This window comes from Neovison vison, chromosome 2, assembly GCF_020171115.1.
Source record: "Neovison vison isolate M4711 chromosome 2, ASM_NN_V1, whole genome shotgun sequence".
In the NCBI taxonomy this organism is placed as follows: Eukaryota; Metazoa; Chordata; class Mammalia; order Carnivora; family Mustelidae; genus Neogale; species Neogale vison.
Genome location: NC_058092.1, coordinates 184,814,715 through 184,830,177, shown reverse-complemented (window position 1 = coordinate 184,830,177; position 15,463 = coordinate 184,814,715). Strand labels below are relative to the sequence as shown.

The 15,463-nt window shown below is 55.7% G+C and overlaps 1 protein-coding gene across 4 annotated transcripts in view; it reads right to left on the bottom strand.

Annotated features, from left to right (window-relative positions):
• Positions 1 to 15,463, bottom strand: part of ADAMTS14 (ADAM metallopeptidase with thrombospondin type 1 motif 14) — a 73,635-nt gene that overhangs the window by 48,926 nt on the left and 9,246 nt on the right. For all 4 annotated transcript variants that reach the window (XM_044239699.1, XM_044239701.1, XM_044239702.1 and 1 more), the window contains exon 3: positions 2,887 to 3,043. In XM_044239699.1, the coding sequence (XP_044095634.1) occupies positions 2,887 to 3,043 (157 nt within the window). The remainder of the gene's footprint in view (positions 1 to 2,886; positions 3,044 to 15,463) is intronic.

Here is a 15,463-nt window from a genome sequence, read left to right as displayed (position 1 = left end):
CATACGTCCACACAAACACCTGTACGTGAACGCTCGTAGAGGTATTATCGTCATAACCAACAAATAGAAATGGTGAGATCAAGAAAACGTGGTCTGGGGCGCCTGGGTGGTTCAGTGGGTTAAGCCGCTGCCTTCGGCTCAGGTCATGATCTCAGGGTCCTGGGATCGAGGCCCACGTCGGGCTCTCTGCTCAGCAGGGAGCCTGCTTCCTCCTCTCTCTCTGCCTGCCTCTCTGCCTGCTTGTGATCTCGCTCTGTCAAATAAATAAATAAAATCTTTAAAAAAAAAAAAAAGAAAAGAAAACGTGGTCTGTTCATGCAACTGGAGTATCACCAGCCACACGCAGGGAAGGGCTGACACACGCTACACGGATGGACTGCACAGGCTGAGTGACAGAAGCCAATCACAAAAGGCCACATGTTGCCTGATTCCCTTTACATACGACGCCCAGAGCAGGCATCCATGGAGAGAGGAGGTAGATAGGTGGCTGCCCAGGGGCCGGGGAGGGGGCAAAGGGGACTGATCCTTAATTCATGAGAGCGGGGCTGTGGGGTGAGGAGGGAAAGCGCAGCCTTAGGAGCATGGCTGTATCTGGGACACAGGCCCTGAGGCCAAGCACCGTCCACAGGGCAGTCCCTGTGGCAGTCTGGCCAGGGGAATTTCTACCACCAGACTCCGAATGTAGTGTGTTACGTATGAGTAGATGAGTGTGTGAGGTGTGTGAGTGTGCACGCATGAGTGTGTGCTCTGTATGAGTGGATGAATCTGTGGGGACACGCAGGCTCTTCCGGAAGCAGCCGTCAAGAACACACCCTGAGTGCTAGGAAGAGTCCCCTGTCCCCAAGTTCATCGGTGCATGTCAGATACTCCTACAGTGGCGCCCAGGGGGCTGAGGCCCCTTCACAGGCCACAGCTCAGCTAGAAAATCAATCTGATGGGTCTTCTGATGCCTCCTCTCCTTCCTCGAGGAAAGTCAGACCCTGTGGGGTGGTAGAGGCCATGTAAGGAAGAAAGATCATGAAGACATAATATCTGTTCTCTAGGAACGCCCCAGCCTATCTGGGACAAGAAGACAGTCCCAGGCGAAATCCAGAGGGCTCAGTGATCCAGGAAAGGGGACCCTTGAGCTGGGCTGACACTTGGGCAGCATGGGCCATGAGGGCAGACAGAGATGGAGAAAGGAGCTCAGGCTGAGGCAGATTTCTCAAAAGCCCATTTATTGGCAACTAAGCAAACTCTAGCCTAGGCCTCTGAGGCATTTCTCAGAGGGCTAAGAGGTATACCCACAGACAAGAGGTGAAACCTTTTGACTTTATCAAGAATGATAAATAGAGACAGGCACACCCAGAAATGCTAATATACTCCCTGGGCCCAGACCCACCAGTGGTCTTAAAGTAACAGTGAATGTCAACAGGTTTCCAAGGAAGCCCTCTACCACCGCTTGTCTTTCTAAGGAGAGACACAGGTGGGCCCAGAGCATGGCATCCCCCACAGGCCCAGGGCTCCCCCAATGACGGGGAGCCCCACCAGCCTTCCCCAGCCTGAGTGCCAACTCTGTGAGCTCAGTGGCTTCCCAGCCACTGACTGTGATGGCAAGCAATGTGGTTGGTTCCAGGCTCACGGCCGTGGAGCAGAACTTCCCCAGGGTCTACCCAAAAAGGGATATTGATGGTCTTTTGTTCAGAACTGGCCTCAGATAAAATGGAGCCCAGGGAGACACGTTCTTCTTCCCAGCCACAGGGGAAGGCATGGCACTGTCCCAGGCTGCCCCTGAAATCCACCCCAGCTCCCCCCAACACCCCCTGAGGCTCCACGAGTCCCTGACCCCCACCCCCCATCCCAGGCCTACAGAGCCCTCCACCATCCAGCTTGGCCTCTCCTATAAGCAACACTGGGACAGCAGCTGGAGCCTCAAAGGAGGCCTCGTGTGTGGGGACAATTGGTTTCCAAGCATTCCTTCTCACTCTGCCCCACCCCACCAGGCCCTGGCAGGAGGGTGCGGTCCATTCAAGGCCAGATTCCACCCAAGGCCTCCTCGTGTCCTCTTGGCCCAAGGGGCTTCATAGCAAAGCTAAGTTGGACAGCATGTCTGGCCATGGGCCTGGGACCAGCACACGCTGCCTCCCCGCTTCACTCCCATGAGCATGGGTCCTAAGGGCTGCTGGTGTGCGGGCTCCTGTGCCCATCCCCAGACTGCAAGGCTACCCCTGCTCCCTGGGGGCTCTCGCCTATCTGCTCAGTACTTACCCTAATAACAATACTGGAGTAAGAGCAAATCATTTATCAAACACCTGCTACGTGCCAAGCCCCACACTGGGAGTTTTATATGGACTATCACTAACTAATACACGCAGCCGGAGACAGCCACAGTTGCCCCCCACCTTAGAGATTAGAAAACGAGGTTCAGAGATGTTAAGTAACTTGGTTAGGTTTTCACAGCCGACAGTGTTGGACATAGGATTTAAAAATGGTCTGTTGGACCCAAAGTGGACCCCGATGCCCTGATATCTGAGTGCCCTAAGACCTTCCTTCCTCTGATTCCCAAGGGCTGAGCTGATTTTTAAGGGGGGAAAGAGCTAACTGGAACCACTGCACCTTCTGCAAGGCCAGGAAATCGCCTTCCGAAGCAATGTAGGGCTGCGCAGAGGCCTCTGGAGTCCCCAGGGCCTCAGTTCAGGGGACCCGAGTCACTGACCTGGCCCCCAACTCCAGCCAGCTGTAGTAGCCTCTAAAACCCCCTGGGTTTCTCTGCCAGTATACATGTTCCAGCCCCACTTTACAGATGAGAAGACTGAGGCCAAGGCTCCAGAGGTTAAGGTCCAAAGTGATCTAGAAGTACCGTAGGTCCAGGCCAAGGTGGAGCTCAGGGACCTGCGCATTGCCTACCTTCATTGTGAAGGTCCCCGCCGGGCTCGGCCCACTCCTGCTGGCGGACCTCCCGGCGGTACACCACGTGCGTCCTCCCGCTGGCCTCCTGCTCCTGCTGCCCCCACTCCAGGGGCTCTATGAAGTAGTCGCTGCTGTCCGTGCGGATGAGGCCCGCCTGAACCAGGCCCGCCGCCAGCCGGAGGAGCAAAGGGGGAGAGAGAAGGAGTGTAAATACACCGCACACAACAGGCGAGCATTTGGGAACACTCCCATGTGTGACTCCCCAGTGTGCAGACCCCTCCTCGAGGGCGGGGAGGGGCAAGTGGGTGGGAAGACTCCGAGCAAGGGGTGGGGGGGCATGCCCATTTCGAGCAGAGCGGATCCACTTTTCCTGTGCTGGGGAACCCCATGAGTGTGCAGAATTCCAACCCCAAAGTGCCATCCTGAAGATCTGCCTTTACCTACAGGGCAAACGGGGGGGAGGAGAGAGTCCTACTGGTAAAGGTTAATTATGCCTCACATGGGTGCTTGTTCCCCCACTCCCATACAAAGGGCTATTATTTCAGATTTAAAGCATGTGTGCGTCTACACCCTGGACAGCCGCTAATGTTCGCCAACAACGAAAGAGCCAGGGTAGGGCACAGGAATGTGTGCCCTGTTTTTAATCTAATTTTTCGCCTGCATCAAGATATGCCTGTAAAAATAATCAGGTGTTGGCCTTGGAAATGAAAACATTAAAAACATAACCTTGGCCAAGGCCGGCAAGCGTGTTATTAGCCCCCAATGAAGGCCAACGAGACTTGTAATGCGATGTGTGTGAAGACATGGGTTGGGCTGCACAAGCTCCCGCCCTCCCCGCACCACCCCTCACCTCCCCTCCCCCCCCCCCCCCGTCATCTCCCCCCTCCTCCCACCCTCCCCAGCTCTAGAAAGCAGTCACACAAGCCCACCCACCACAGTGCCTGAAAAACAACAGGCAGTTCTAAAGGAATATGTATTTGTCGAATTCCTTCACTCATTCAACAGCTACCTATTAAGTGCCTGCTGTATACCAGCACCGCTCCAGACACTGGGAATGCAGCTGTGAACACCAGGCAGCGTGTGAAGAAACCATTCTTACCAAACCATCAGACCTTCTCCACTTGCATCGAAGAGACTCTTTTTAAAGCAGCTGTGACTTTACACAGCCAAATGCCACCAATATCCCCACCGCAGCCTGTTCTGAGAGACGTCCTCTAGGACCTCCTGAACACACGCGTCGGCCGCCGTCACTCCTCTTCCAGCCACAGCTACCGCAGCTCCTCAAATTCTGGCATCCCCTGCCCCACGTGGCCACCAGATCTCAGGGCCTCCCACGAGGGACGCAGGCCCTGGAATGATCCGCACGGCAGCAGGCTGGGCTGCAAGGCACTGCCGTCCGGCTCACCCCTTCTGCCCACAATCATGGACCTTTCAGGATGGCCCTGTGTGCCCCAGTCTGAAGCTTCAATCAATCCGTCAACCACCTCCCTACTCGGGGGAGTTCTTCACTTTGTTTGGATGCCTCCAGCAACACAGAACTCCCTCCTTCAAGATGTAACCTGTTCAGCGCAGGGACGCTGGTCAGGTTTTACTGAGCTGCAACACACTTCCCTACACTCCACCCTTTGTAAACAGTCTTCTTATCACTGATGCTAACAATAGTATCTGCCACTTTGTTTATATATCTCATTCACCTTTACCACAGCCTTAGAAGACAGACGCAAATAGTAGACCCATTTCACAGATCAGGAAACAGGCTCCATCGGAATGGTTAAGAAACCTGCCCAGTCACCCAGTAAGTAAGTGACAGCGCAGGCCTCTCCCCAGGGAAGAGTTAGTGAACCCCTATTTCCCTATCCCGGTTAACTGGGGAGGGCAAAGACTCAAGCCCTGTAATACACAACCTGGGAAAGAAGTTTCAAACCTCTCTGTGACTATCGATCCCACCAAACCCCTGGGGTCAAGGACAGAACTTGCCAGCAATGTTCCTGGTCCATTTTGGGCATTGCATCTGGCCTTGACAGACAGCCTCTGAGACCCTCCTCCTAGAGAGGGGATGGGTGGGCAGGCTCAGCCATGATCAGGGGGTAGACTGGGCAGATCCCTCCCCCATGGCCTTCGGTTTCCCCATCTGCATCGTAAGAGGTTTGGCGGACCATCTCCTGCTCTGCCCTGGCCAGGAAACCAGGCACCACTTGGGGCAGACAGACTGGCAACGGGAATATTCTGGCTCTCTGCCTCCCTGCCAAATTACTCCCGTCTCTCAATTTACGAGATGTTTATATTTCTGAAAAGTGGTGGCTAATTTTAAAGGACTCAAATCAAATCAAATTTCTGTAGAAGACGTCCAGAAAAGGGGGAACTTAAGTTTTTGGAAAATAAAGGTCGACCCTATCTGTTTTCACCGGTACTTTCTTCTTGTGGAAATAGTAACTCCATGGAAACATGCATGAGAAAGGGTCTTCATGCAGCAGACAGCAACAACACACAGCTGCTTAGAGCCCGCTGAGCCACATACTAGGCAGGCCCTCAGGCCATTTCTCCAAATAGAAACTCTCCAAGGCATAGGCCTGGCCACCAGTAGCCAGGATCTGGACCCCTTTCCTATGGCTGCTACTGAGAGGCCTTTCTTGGGAGGTGAGTGGCCAAAGGGGACCTGTCTGACATCTCCAATATGGCATCATGACATCATGTCAGTTGCAAAGGTAATGCCTTCCGCTGTGTCTTCATCCAGAGGCCTCAGCCCAGCCTCCCTGCAGGGGAAGCCCCCAGGTCCAGAGGGCAAGTCTGGGGCGCCTGAAGGAGACGGGGTCATGTGGTGTTGGAGGACACAGGCACTGGCTTATCCTTGTCTCCTGCCACAGGTCATAACTGAGCAAGGTCAGCTGCTCATTGGTAGCTGTCTACCATCAGGATGAGGTCCCACATATTTCAGCAGGTAACTGAAGCCTCATTATTTTAGAATTAGACATCTGTGTACATGTGTATATATAAATGTGTTTATTCTGACATTGCATGTATTTGCACATAAACTATGAGGCAAGGGTACGATAAGGCAACACTTCTCTTAGAAGAGACCCTCAAAGACTGACATATGTGTCCCTGCAGATGCTGAAGTCTGGGCGGAGACGGAAAGTGCTCCATCTGTGCAAGGTCAAGTGCAGAGACAGTGAGCAAGGACTTGGCCTGGGGTCCAGGCACTGGTAAGTGGCGGAACTCTGAGAAGACAGCCATACACGCTCTCTCTAGCAAAGTGTAATCCAGAGCCCCCTTGCTGTGCCCTCGCATTCACTAACCTTTGCAGAATGCCCAGGAGAACCTATTTCAAGATGACAGCCCCAATGAAGCCAGGTGAGGGGTAAGCCAGGTCCCCTCCTGCTGCTTCTTCCAAGGTCAGCCCATGCAGGGCCTCCCCAGAGGATAAAGGAGCAGAGCAGACCTCCAACCCATCCAACCATCCCACCACCTCCCAAGGAGAGCACATTCTCGGGCCCAAACGTGTTCTGGAAATTCCATTACCAAGATTTTGCTGCTGGCTGTGCTGCCTCAGGTTCCAGGCTTCCAGCAAACCCAGCTTAAAACTCTTCCACTATAGGAAACGAAAGGAAGCCTAGCAAGGGGATGCTGGGGTGGGTGGGGAGGGGGATGTACACAGCTGGGAGCAGTAAGAGAACCTGAAATGGCTTCCCACCGGTCCCCCCACTCCCCACCCCAACCCAGCAACCTGCTTCTATCCCCGGCCTAGACCACATCACCGGCCAGAACTCAAAAGCCCCCACTGCAGGTGTCCACTTCCCTTCCACCACCGTCCTACTCACCCAACCCCTGCACTCTGGCTCCAGCTGTCACCAAGCATCACCAAGACCTCCAGTGCGTGACCTCACTGCTCCATCACTGTCCATACCTCCACTATCACCCCCCGCCCCTGCCACATCCTTGCTTCCCTTCCTCCCACCTTGGACTTCTCAGTCTAGATGCATGATACTTCTGTGAACACCCAGAGCTCTCTCTCCCTGCCTTTCCTTCCTTCCCACTGCCCTGGTTCGACCCACCCGACCACCCTCCCCAGGTCTGCATACCGAGGGAGAAACGCACACAGTGCCCACTGATCTCACTTGGAATCAGCGGCTGCATTTCCCTGCTACGTCTGCATCCCAGGTCTCCCGATGGCTGAGACTCCTACCACTGTTCCCAGCTCTTCTTGTCCTATTTTCAAAGAGAAACAGGCACCATCAGGCAGGCTCTTCCCTACCCTGCCACCACCCTACAAACTTCCTCCAGCTGTGCCCCTCCTCATCTCCGGCTCCCCTCCCTCTCTCCCTCTCCAGAACTTAGCTCCTGAAATTAGCACCCCTCTTTCCGGCATCACCATGCTCAGGCTCTCTTGGAACATTCTTACTGGCACACGCATGCCCTGGGAAACTCCCTCCCCTCACCCGCCTTGGCCGGCTACCACCAGAGTCTCTGCTCCCCTCCGTACCGGACACAGTCGGTGATGCGGCCACTCTGGACAGCACTCTAGCAGCCCCACAAAATAGGAAACAGTGACCACAGGACCCCACAATTCCACTCCAACAGATGAATGGATGAACAGAAAAACAAAAGGAAAAAACTGATGCATGCCGAAACACAATGAATCTCAAACACGTCCTGCTGAGTCAAGAAGCCAGGCACGACAGGCCACACAGTATACGATTCCATCCATAGGAAACATCCAGAACGGAGAAAAGTCTATAGATAGATACAGACAGAGATAGATGAGCAGTTGCCAAGAGCTGGGGTCATGGATGGGGGTGGTGGTGGTAAAGGGTGACCACAAAAGGGCACAAGGCTTCTTTCTGGGGTAGTAAAAACGGTCTCAAACTGAATGTGGCAATAATTACCCAAATCCATGCACATCATAAAAATTCACTGCATTGTACACTTTACGCTTTACAGTAGGGGACCTGTATCTCAATAAACCTATTATACAGGATGCATATTTACGGAAATGAGAGACCACACGCAGGCGTACCACAGGGCCATGCACGCACCGCGAGGCCACTCAAGGGATGGCGCCTGCCGCGTGCCGACAGACACACACGCATGCACGCACACTGAGGACACTCGCATACAAGCTGCGCAGGGCCACGGAAGTGTGAGTCAGCGCGGCTGGGACCAAGGCCCGAGGAGGCTGCGATCCCGGGTAATTCAAACCTGCTGTGAGAGCTCCAGGCCACGGGAGCTCTGCTGCCAAGGCCTGGACCCTGGCCAAGGCGAGTCTGAAAGCTGATTCTTCCTGAGCTGCCACTCTGGGGACAGGCAGGAGGAAAGAGCCCTCGGAGGCCGGAGTGAGAGCTGAAGGGCTCATCCTCAGCCGGTGTGCCCGGCCCTGCCTGCCCCACATGCACAGCCAGAGAACTCCCAGAAGAGGTCAGGGTCTCGGAAGAAACACCAAGACCAGCTGAGCTCCTCCACCAGCTGGAGGTCTTCAGCTGAGCTCAGGACCTCTGCAGGCCCCACACCCTGGGAAGTGCTAGGGGACAGGCTTCCCAGGCCATCTGCAGCCAGGATGCTCCTTGGGGGAGAAGGGCTGTGGTAGGTGTGGTGGGTCAATGCAGGGAGCCACCCAGCATCCCTGGGTGCTGCCACTGAAAGCTGACTCTCACGCCCTGTTGTCTTGGACAAGTTGCTCCCACATCCCCGTCTCCAGATTATACCAGCACCGATCCTGGGGCCTTGCGCTAAGGAACGTGCACAGAGCGGCTAAGTAGGGTCCAGGCGCACGGCGAGGACTATGCCCGTGTTCCCACTGGCTGCCAGGATTATCATCCGCCTCATTCACCGTGTGCCTGGGAGTCCCTGTGGCTCAGGAAGGGAGCAGATGGCTCCAGGAACTGCATTCTGAAACCATGGGATGGTTAGCCTCGAACTCTGGGTCCCACCGTGACCTGGTTTTGCCCCCACTCAGATCCCTGTCCACACACGGGAAGAAATACCGGAGGAAAAAGATACTATGGGTTGAGCATCCTTGAGGGGAAACTTCCTTCCCAAGAAGTGGCTGCACCGGTGCAGGGTAATTTGGAAGATGACAAAGGACGGACAAGGTTGCTGGAACACACCCAGCTGCTAGAGACCTGTCTCTGGGTGGCGAAATTGCAGCAACTTCCTTCTCTTTAAACTCTGAGGTGTTTTCTGACTTTTCTATGATTGCCCATCTGAAAAGGGACGTTGGTTCTGCATGGAATGTCCGTCCGCTGCAACGAGTGAGGCATCATTATATGAGAAACATTTAAAACACAGTTTAAAAAAAGGAAACCAACCCCATGAAGCCCTCCATTTCTTTCCCCCAACTTCCCTGCCAGTGGTGTAGAGGCTACAGCTGGGAGTCAGGCCCTCCCCAAGTCTCAGAGTCCCTGTGTAAAACCAAAGGATTACTAGCAGGATGGACTGAAGTCACGACGTGCCAAGGTCCTTCTGAGGTGTGGCCCAAGGCAGGGGGGGCAACCTCTTCCGTTCTGTCCTTCTCTCGGCTGGTCCTCCCAAAACCCCCGACCTGACCCCGACTTTTCCACCAAACACACAGTAGACTTTTCCAGAAGCACATAGCAGTGGGCGGCCTTGCCAGATGCCCATTTGTTATCCCCAGGGGCATTTGCAGAATTTCCAGCGCTGAGACCACACCCCAGGCCAACAGATCAAATCTCAGCAGGTGCAGCCCAGGCATCAGGAGGTTCTCTGAGCTGCCCAGGTGACTGTCCTGTGCCGCCAGGGCTGGGAACCACTGATCTGGACTCCGGAAGCTTCCAGACAATGGAATGTTTAAGGGATCATGGGAGTTTCACAGAGTATTATCAACTGTCATCGTCCAACCAGAATCCATTTCCCGTAATGCAGGAAACGGGCAAGACAGAGAGGGAAGGGGAGGACAATGAGAACGGGCTGTGAACGAGAGGGGGGCTGGGCAGGGGGTGCGGGCAGCCGCATTACTGCACACCTCGGGTCGTGAGCCTGTCCCTTGCCTGAGCCTGACCAAGAACGGTCACATGGCATCTATCTGGTCTGAGAACCTAACCCGCTCCTTCCCTCCAGGGGTGACTCCACTGGGAGTGAAGGATAATTCACCATGTTTGCCCTGAGCTGGTGGGGGGGAGGCTGTGATCTGCTGGGTGGCCAGTGGCAAGCCAATGATGTCATGGCCACCCAAGCTGGGGAGTCCACAGTGAGGAGGGTGAGAAAATTAGTAGCAGGGCCTCTGTGATGATGACGAAGGTGATGATTGATTCTGTCCTCTGGCACCGTGGACAGCAGTTGCTTAGGCCTTCAAAAGCTTGGTAAATATTCTTAAAGGAACAGTGTCACTTTTTAAGACACTGCCCCCACCCCCAGCAGTAGAGGTCCCGACCCAGGGACAGGACAGGGCCTCACAGCTACAGGTGCTCAGAGTCCCCGTCTGCAGCAAACCCCCACCCTGGAGCCCAGCCAGAGTTCAAGGCAGCCCTTGCCAGGCTGGTAGCCACCCCCACTTTCCATTCCCTGTGCCCAGAAGCCATGTGGCTCCAAAGTGTCCCCCCATCACCACCATAGCACACCAAGCTCGGGCTGGGAGCTCTACCTGGCCGCCCCTTGCTTGGCCCTGAGTCCTGGCGGTGGCAGCAGCTTCGGGACAAGGAGACAGGAAGCAGTGGGAGAGCTGTCAGGAGGGAGTGTGGCTGCCAGGCCCTGAGCCGAGGAGGGCCTCCCTGCACTGAGGGTCCTGCAGTCGGAGCCCCACAGCTCAGAAGCAAGGCAGCTGACTGCAGGGTGGCTCCTGGAAGAGGTGAGCCAGTACACCCCCACCAAGAGCTGAGGGCCAGCCCCCCTCAGCTCACTTGTCCCAGCCAGACCTCCCCTCTGGTCCATCTGACAACACCCTGGCCCAGAGGGAGGCCGACCTGGTTTTCAGCCATGCTCCCCACATCGAGGTCACGCATGTAAAATGTTTACCACTGAGACCAATACATAGCAGGGCCACAGCGGGTGATAAATGAGGGATGGGGCAGTGGCAGGGAAGGTTCCCTACGCAAGGCGGGTAGGCATGGCAGGATGGAAGCAGGAGTGGGCTTAGTCATGGGGATTCCCGTGCAGGGCCGAGCTCCAGTCACGAGCTGCCCCTGACCACACATGCCCTCACTGCCCTCCATGGGGAGGAAGCCTGATTAGCTGGGGCATGTTACTGCCCTTGCTCCTGACCTATGCCTGGCACCATGAACATGTTCTCTAGAATTCTCAGAACTCTGACAGGTCACCAAACCTTGTCTGTGCGAAGCCCTGTCAGTCACCAGCAACGCAAGTGCTCACACCCCAGCCGCGTGGGCCACTCGCCAGGCACCCGAGTCCTGTACGTCTCTGCATTTGCACTTAACCTAAACCTCTGTCCGGTACACTTCCCCTGTCATTCCTGAGCTGCGTAGTGAGCAGGCCCCATTCTAGATGCTGGGGTCACAGCCTCGAACCCCTTGCTCACCTCAAGCTCACATTCTACGTGGTGAGACAGGCAATCAGGAAAACCATGGCATACCAGATGAAAGGAGCCGGGGCGGCAGTGGCGGGGGGGGCGGGTACTTAAGCAGAGGAGAGCAATGAGATCAGGAATGGAGTCAGGAAAGAGGTTATGCAGGAGATGACATTTGAGCAAACGCCTGAGGGAGATGACGGGAGGAGGAGGGCTCCAGACGAGGGCAGTCAGGGGAGCACAGGAGGACGAGGAGGGGGGACCACAGCCCCAGCCTACTTGGGTTCCCCCCACAGGAGCGTCACGGGAGCGCTGGGCTTGAGCAAGACTGCTCTGGCTGCTGGTGGTGATGGAAGACAGGGGCAGGGATAGAGGCAAGGAGATCGGTTAGAGAGGCCACAACTGGCGCCCCAGAGAGGGGTGGCATCTAGACCCCCCCCAACTTGTTTTTCCGGTCAAGCCATTTGTTCCCCTTTGGGAATTATTGGCAACAAAAATCTCCCCTCCCACAGCAGCCACACGGGCCCTGTTCTACCCCTGGAACCACACATGCTCACACGTGGGCCTCCATACCTTCGTGGCTGCTGTGAGCTCTGCCAGGACTGCCCCTCCAGCCCAGCTCAGATGTTACCCCATCATCATTCCTTCCTCCGTGTCCCCAGAGGGGGACATGGCTTGTGGCCATGCTCTGTCCCCATCCCGGGGATATTCCTCTCTATTGCTCTTTGAAATGTGAGCTTCAGAAGGACAAATACTGAGACATACCAGGGGCCCAACTTTGGGACCAAACCTCCTTTAATAAGCATCCTTCGGGCCAAGTCCCCTTAACGAACTCCCTCGGGCATATGGGCCTTCATGAGGGATCCGCTCCCCATACAATGTCGACACGGCTGAGGAGACAACATGTTTTACCTAGAGTCTCCCCACGAGGGGCGATGAATTACGAGGTGACAAAGCACCAAGCTTTCAACGCACCCAGGCCAGTGGCCTGTCGGGCTACAGAACACAAGGCCTCTTTGGGCTAGAGTTGCTCATTCAGGGTTCGAGCTCCTGCTGGCCTCCAGGAACAGAATGAACCTCTACTGAGGGGTTGGGGGGTATGGGCATTTTCTGGACAGACCCAAGTTATAAATATTTGGTCGGCTTAAAAGCAGAGGCTGACAAAAGGCTTCAGACAACCCGTTGGGAACAGGGTTTGCATTCAGACCAACTGTGTCCCCACAAACACTCCCACCTTCAAATCAAACATTTTTCTGAAAGGAGCCTGTTCTACCCACCCCTCAGCCGTGTTAGGGAAAGCAGAAGGAAAGGAAACTGCAGGCTGTCTGATATTCTCTGACAAGTGAAGTGTGCAAACTAGCAGTCCACTGCCCTGTATTTCAAAAATGGCTAAAACAGTGGCAATACTGACTTAGGGCCAAGAAACACCGAAGGTTCTGTTCGACCTTCAGATCCTGCTAACTGGGCAGGTGACACTGTGTTTTCTTAGTTGGCTTCCCAGTTTTTGGGGAAACAAGGACATGCAGAAGTTCAGCGTCCTGCCCTCGTGGTGGGACGCAGGCCCAAGGACTGCCAGGAAGCACCCCAGAGGGCAACCACTGGACCCACTGCTTTAGCACTTGGGCTCTAAAGCCGTGGCCATGGCTGGTGCATCTCTGGCCCACACGGGGCTGACGACCTGAATCACTGTCAACATTTACTCGGTCCTTGCCCACTGACTCAGGAGAGGCCAAGAGTGGGATTGTGGGGAAGCAATGGACAGGGAGCCAGAGGTCCTGACAGTTGCTGTGTGATCCTGGGTGAGTCTTTTCCCCTCCCTGAACCTCAGCTTCCTCATCTAGAAAACTAAAAGGGGACCAAGAGGCCCTGAAAGCCTCCTTCAGCCACAGCTGTCTGCATTTGGGCCAAAGTCAAGGTCATCTGGGCAAATGAGGCTGAGCTGAACTCATCACTAGAGGTTTTCATAACAAGGATTATTTGTGCTAACAGGAAACTCGGCTGCCAGAGCTGAGGCAGCCTGCAAAGATTACTGTTATTGTTGTGGTCCGGGTCATTGTTATTGTTTCGCAGGCTCTGAAGGCAGGGCAAGGCCCACCTGCTGAAAACAGAATGCCAGGTCTGGCAGATGGCTCGGAAACGTCCCGCGGCACAAATGCCCTGGGTCCCCTCCAAAAGCCCACTCCCCGGCCTCTAAGCCACTGAGCATGGGAGGCAGAGGGAAGGCAAGCACAGCCCCCACCACACTCAGCGGCCCCGAGGCTGCCCTCCCACCAGCCAGCCTGAAGATGCCGGGGAAGGCAAATAAAACCAGCCCCCAGTCCAGCCCTCACTGGCTCTGCTCAGGAGAAGCAGCAGTGAGGTGATGTCTGGCTTTTAGTCCATATCATAAATAAGTTATTAATCCAGGGCAGACAGCACAGCCCAGCCATGGGGAGACTAGGGAGGTGAAATTCTGCAAGACCAGACCACCTTCCAGACAAGAAAACTACCCAGGACCCAGACCCTGCACATCCGCTCAGACAGACAGAGGCCCTCATGGGACAGGGCCTTCTGGGAGGCAGGAAGAGCACTGGAACGGGTGACCAGAGGTCCGGAAACAAACCTGCTGTGGATCCTGCCTCAGTCTCCGTATTTATCCCAGGAGATCGATGATCATGATAAAGCTACCATTTATGATTCTGGAAACTATGGTGGCATGCTGGATTTCTAATAAATAAAACTACAAGGTAGGACACCCACTTTACAGATGTGGAAACTGAGGCTCAGAGCGGTCAAGTGACTTGCCCACAGTATGCGAGAACGCCTGCAAAGATGGCTGCCATCCTCCTGGCCCTGTTCACATGCCTGTTTGCAGTGAGACTCTGCTGCCCCTGCCCTCCAGAGGCAGCATCCATTCCTCCCCCTTTGCAAAATCTAGTCTGGCCTGGTGGCTCACTTTGACCCACAGAACACACCAAAGCCGGCATCTTGGCAGACTAGGCCCGGAGAGGCCATGTAGCTTGTGACCGCACTGTCCCAGAGTGTCCCCTAACACAGCATGCAGGAGGCCTGTCGTACCCACCGGGTAGAGGGAGCAGCGCTGCCCGGCCAGCACTGACGCTGGATGTGGGAATGAGGTCCGCTCGGGCCTTCCAGGCCAGCCCACCCTCCAGCCGCGAGCAGCCACAGGGGAGCCCGGAGCAAGCCGCGGAAGAGGAGCCCGGCCAACTGGAGCGGCGAGAAAGAACATGTGGCCACTGTGAGTGCGTCCGTTCTAGGCCGGCTTGTCACACAGTCGTGGGTAACTGGTCCAGCCCCTCGGTTTCCCCAGCAACACCTTGGCTGCCTGCCTCCTGAGATGTGGCTGAGGTCCAGGCAGGGCAACTTCCCAGGTGCTGACCCGCAGTCGGCGTGGTGAGGGGCGTCATGAGGAGAGCCCTCTCCCACCCGAGAGACCATGTCCTGCTTTCATTCTGCAGACCTCAGTTCTGAGGAGCAGACCCAGGGGTCTCCCCAGAAGAGCACGCACAGTAAAGCAGGTGGTACCCTCGGGAGGGGCATGAGCTCTGGAGACAAAAGAGGAGGGGGCTGCGGAGAGCAGGGCGGCAGACAGGTCTCAGCTCACACACCCACTCGGGCCCCCACCCCGGGAGTGACTGTGAGGCCCACACGCTGGGGACACGGGCTTGGGGGCCAGAGTGCCCCAGCAGACCGGTATGTCGGCCAGGGGTGCAGGAGGACAAATGATGGCGCATGTGCCACATCTGTCACTGCCCACCTGGGACAGATGGATAGTCAGCCCCGGACAGAGTGACAGACGCGCTGTCCTTCTTCATCTCATGGGCTGAGGAGATGCAAACATAAGCTTTATGCCCCCTTGGAGCAAATCCGCCACCTTCCCTCCTGGGGTGACCAGCTCAGCGACCACCAAGAACCCACCTTCAGGCAGGCTGAGCACCAGCGTCCTAAGCACACACCAGTGACTAAGCTCAGACCCACCCTTTGCGGACCCAGTGGGACTGTATCGGTGAGAAGGCAAACTAGGCCAGAAGCGGGGTGCGGCCTGAGAAAAACTAACAGGCCTGGTGGGGTCAGGAAGGGGATGGGCTCTGGCTGCCCAGC